The sequence below is a fragment of the Quercus suber genome, unplaced genomic scaffold, assembly GCF_002906115.3.
Source record: "Quercus suber isolate HL8 unplaced genomic scaffold, Cork oak 2.0 scaffold_455, whole genome shotgun sequence".
Classification (NCBI taxonomy): Eukaryota; Viridiplantae; Streptophyta; class Magnoliopsida; order Fagales; family Fagaceae; genus Quercus; species Quercus suber.
This window is the reverse complement of record NW_027069906.1, coordinates 630,002-634,876: the sequence shown is the minus strand read 5'-3', so window position 1 is coordinate 634,876 and position 4,875 is coordinate 630,002. Positions and strand designations below refer to the sequence as shown.

Here is a 4,875-nt window from a genome sequence, read left to right as displayed (position 1 = left end):
TTAACAAACTGTTCTCAGAAAACAAGATAACAAAGCAGATTTTCCTTTTTCTTTTTTTCTTTTTTTGGGTGGTTGAAAGTGGAAAAAGAAAACCTCAAAACATGATATTGGATATTGGCTGCGTTTCTAAACGATAATTTTATAACACTTTTTGAAAATTATCTTAGCAACATGTTTAGGTCATTATTTTATGCCTTTTTGTGAATATGAGAACATGAGTTTTTCCTTAGAACAACCTTTTACGAAGAAAAAAAAAAAAAAAAACCTTAGAACACTAAGAACAAGTGAATTTATAAACTATATTCATGGACCTTTTTTATGTTTTTGTTTTTCCATTTCAGCTAGACCATGGAATCCAATATCATTTTTTTTTTCAAATTCTAGTCATAAGTTTCTCTTTTAACTTTTAAAATGAGGTAATTAGATTCAAATACATTAAAAGCTTGGTTGGTATTGGGGAGCTTCGATCATTCTTGAACTTGAATCATTCAATTCCTCACCGAACGTGAAAGCCTATCTTGCAATTATATGTTGGTAGTCCACTCTATCATTCTAATCTATGGTACCTTTCAAGGAGACAAAACTTGATCCCTCCACATGATGATTTGAACCACATGCTGTTGAATTGAACCACATGATGATTTTTTTTTTTTTTTTTTTTTTTATATACATAATTTGGGATGAAATTTTTTTAGTACTTGAAAAAGTCATTTCGTTAATTAAATACATGCTTGAGGTTGTAGGTGGCCTATATTTATTGCATACATACGTATGCATTTTTTTTTTTGAGAATGTGCATACGTATGCATTTGACTTACGGGAGAATTTAAAACATTTAAGGCCCATAAATTACTTTTTGGTAATTTTTTTTTTAAATAGAGTTTCAACTTATGAGCCAACATAAAAGAAAAATTTTAAGCATTTTATATAACTCCTATATACCAGTAGGTTTGTACTATTTTAATATGGATTTGATAAAGCAAAGATCCTTGCAAGTTGCAGAATGCCACCCAAGTCTTGGTTCAAGTGGTAAAAAGGACCAGGGTCATTTTGTATAAAATTTAATAGAGACAAAAAAAAAAAAATTAAAAATTAAAAAAAAAAGTTAAAATCCATTCAAACCCTTCGTTACTTTACAGGCACATAATGTTGTTGCTCAATTCTAAGGAGGCAGTCGTGTTTTTGTGATTGATGACCCATGGGATGGTGTATAGGGAGTCAATTAACTCAATATATATTTGAAGTAGACCACGCATGAGGAAAAATTATCTTATGTGGCAGTTTTATAAAATATATTTTCACAACATATGTGAGTTCCTCACATATTTATTTCATATGTTGTGAGAAAGAAGTCTTACAAAATTGTTTCATTAAATACCTTCTCATGGATGAGAGGTGTGGGAGTAGGAGGGTACATTATGTGTGCACCAAATTCCCATGTATGGCTCATTTCCAATTGTACCTGCAACAATTATCATTTGTGTCTGCGTGTCACATTTTAGCCAACTTCACAAATGCAATATTTGCAAGTTAGAATGATCGGACACATAAGATATTTGAAAACTCATTTGCAAGCCCGGTGTCAGTAAGAGAGAAAAAGAGAGAGCACTTACTCTTACTCTCATCAGAATTTGAATTCTGCGTGCCATCAGTCTGACGTTGATATTGAGTTTCTACTTCATCTATCTCCTCTACTTCACCTGGTTCCTTGGGGAATCCTTTTTGCTCCATAACCATATCTTCTCCAGCAGAAACCGCTTGGGAATGACTCATTCCTGGAAATGTCTCTCTGCCCTTCTAATCTTCACCTTTGTGGAGGCAAGTTGACAGCACTCTCTTCTATTCTTTATGTAAAAAAAAATAGAGGTAAAATAAACGAATCAGTATATTATTTTATATATATATATATAATTTTTATTTTGAAAATCTAATTTATAAGTGAATAAAATAATTTGAAAAATTAACAAGAGAGTGGTCATATTTTTTAGACAATGTTTTAGTGGAAGTTAGAGTTGCATTTTTATCAGATTGTCCTTTAGTTTTGTCTCTACTTAAACATAGAGATGTAAGAGTATTTTTTAACTAAAAAAATGAGGAATCCAAATAGAGAAAACTCCTTAAATAATAGTATAGATAATAAGATTACAGGACCAATAATTTTTGTAACACTTTCTACAATAATTTAGTTGACATATTTTTATGAGTTGTTATTTGGGCCATTCACTTGCATTACTTTATCATCATTTTTTTTTTTTTTTTTTTTTTTTTTAAAGATAAAAACTTTATCATCTACGAAGGCTCTAGAATTATTGTAACATATATTTATAACTGGGGGTAACATATGTCTAGTAGCTTGAAGAATTGCTGATTAGTAAAGGTCTGGCTTGCTGAAAATTCATTCTCCTGGTAGAACTCGTAGAGCCAGAGGCTTTCTGCTCCATAAAGAAACTAATTTACTCCTAGATGTGTAGGGAAAGTTCCAATAACAAAAGGTTTAAGTGATTATAGAACCTCCAGACCAAGATTTATTTATATATCATGCACATCTCATTACTGTATACAAGAAATTGTACTCCTTGTCACAAAGTATTTGGTGTAGTGGTCAATGTATTGAGTTGATCATGTAGCTGCAATAACAAGTACTATCCAGTTCGTTACCAATTCAAATTGCCTTTTCCCCCTTTGTTTGAAATCAGATATCTGTACATCTATTTCATCTTCTTGTAATTAAGAGTTATTATAAGTAGGCTAAATGGTTTCCTAATTTATCTCAGCAAAGTCATTATACCTATTATCCTTGTGGCCGAGCAGTAACCGGTTGAGATTGTTCCGAGCTGATTTGCAAGAAGAAGGGAGCTTCGATGAGGCTGTAAAGGGCTGTGATGGTGTGTTTCACGTGGCAGCTTCCATGAAATTTAGTGTTCTTGCAAATGAAGACATAGGTAATCCCATGAGAACAAATTACCAAGCTATCTAAAACTTTTCAGTTAACAATTTAACACTTTGGTTCTTTTCTGAATTTGAAGAGACTTATGTTCAAACAAATATCGTAGACCCTACAATAAAAGGAACCTTAAACCTTCTTAAAGCCTGCTTGAAATCGAAATCTGTGAAAAGGGTTGTCTTCACATCTTCCATTAGTACTATCACTGCCAAAGACAGCAGTGGCAATTGGAGACCTGTTGTTGATGAATCTTGCCAAACTCATGTTGATCATGTGTGGAAGACAAAAACAAACGGATGGGTAATGTTCCCCCTCCCTCTTTTATTGTTGACATTGTTGTGCACGTAGTAGTTGTACAATCATCTACTGTGGGGGATTTTGGTTTCATAGGTTTATATCCTTTCGAAGCTTCTATCGGAGGAAGCAGCATTTAAATTTGCAAATGAGAATGGCATTGATCTTGTATCAGTGATAACAGCTACCGTTGGTGGCCCATTCCTCACTTTTGATGTCCCATCGAGCATTCGAGTTCTCTTGTCACCAATAACAGGTGATTTTGCAATTATCTTATGAGCTCTAAGTTCAACATGCTACAATTTCTTTAGGTTCTGATTTCTTTCAGTTTTACTCTTGTACGCCTTTACTGTGTTTTGTGTTTTTCTGCAAATAAATTTATCATTTATAGAAAAGAAAATATAATCTCATTACATATTACTCAATGGCTTACTGCTCTCTACAAGTCCAGAACAAAAGAAATAACTTGATTACCAGAGGCAGAGGCAATGTCAATATGAGGACATTCAATACCTTATCTACAATGACTAAAAACATCAATACTTCCAAAACACTTTAGTAACCTACTTCTCCAACTAATTTCTGAGATATCCTAATGTACAGTAGTCCACACAAGTCCAAAATATCTCAGTTCAAATAAATCTGAGTTTAAAACTTATTTGCTTTACATCAAATGCATACCTAAAACTCTTCAAGGGAAAAAACTGCATGTACAAACAAAGTAAAGATGTTTAAGCATGTGGAATTGATGATCTATATAGGTGACCCTGAGTTCTTTGGGATATTGTCTGCCGTGAACACAAGGATGGGGTCGATTTCTTTAGTTCACGTCGAAGATATATGCAGTGCCCACATGTTCCTTATGGCGCATGCTAAAGCAGAAGGTCGATATATATGCTGTGCCCAAAATTGTAAAATGTCCAAGTTGGTTGAGCTCCTAGCTGAGGAGTACTCCAGCTCACATATTAGGTAGCTCCTTTTATTTTTCTATTTTAATTTTGAAGTGAAATGATATATCAATGGGGACTTTGAGATTTCCTATGATACCCTTACATATGCAGGTCGGTGGAGAATGAAAACGATCTAGTACCTCCTGAAATTTCTTCGAAGAAGCTAAGAAATTTGGGTTTCAATTACAAGTATGGAGTAGCAGACATAATACATCAGACAATCACTTCCTGTCTAGATTATGGCTTTCTATCTCAAAATGTTGAGTAATGTTTTTTGCTATAGTTAAAAAAACTGAACTTTTGAAATAAAAAGATGTAACTTTATTGTTGGTAGAAATAAATCAAAGAGAAAAATCAAATTGATTGTAGACATGATTTGCGGTTATGAGCTGACTTTGTAGGTGTTGATTCTAGATCCGAATTAACCTATACCTTCATGTTGATTTGAACTTTCAACTAACAAATGTAGGGTTAGTAGGTCATTATCAAAACACATTAATTACTAGTCTTAAAATTTGTTTGAGTTTAGGCTGCAAGAATTGAATGGCCATAAGATGCTTTTTAAGTGCCAAAGGCAGCCATATCTGCCTAAAAGTAGCTAATACATTAGATTGAATTGATGATGTGTTGCAGCATAGCAATAACAACATCTAACAAGGATATCAGAATAATACGAGGAAGTCATTT

The 4,875-nt window shown here is 33.1% G+C and overlaps 1 protein-coding gene across 1 annotated transcript; it reads left to right on the top strand.

Annotated features, from left to right (window-relative positions):
• Positions 1 to 2,360: 2,360 nt before the first annotated feature.
• LOC136062814 (putative anthocyanidin reductase) lies at positions 2,361 to 4,547 on the top strand. The gene is made up of 5 exons (XM_065762383.1): positions 2,361 to 2,942; positions 3,027 to 3,244; positions 3,335 to 3,494; positions 4,000 to 4,207; positions 4,300 to 4,547. The coding sequence occupies exons 1-5, from the start codon at positions 2,909 to 2,911 to the stop codon at positions 4,454 to 4,456; spliced, it is 777 nt and encodes a 258-aa protein (XP_065618455.1). The 5' UTR covers positions 2,361 to 2,908; the 3' UTR covers positions 4,457 to 4,547.
• The last annotated feature ends 328 nt before the right edge of the window (positions 4,548 to 4,875 follow it).

What these genes read in the sequence shown, in the direction of transcription:
- LOC136062814 (XM_065762383.1), top strand. Translation starts at nt 2,909, where the DNA reads ATGAAATTTAGTGTTCTTGCAAATGAAGACATAG. An exon ending in AGACAAAAACAAACGGATGG is followed by an intron (nt 3,245 to 3,334) that starts GTAATGTTCCCC and finishes TTGGTTTCATAG; the next exon opens with GTTTATATCCTTTCGAAGCT. An exon ending in TACTCCAGCTCACATATTAG is followed by an intron (nt 4,208 to 4,299) that starts GTAGCTCCTTTT and finishes TTACATATGCAG; the next exon opens with GTCGGTGGAGAATGAAAACG.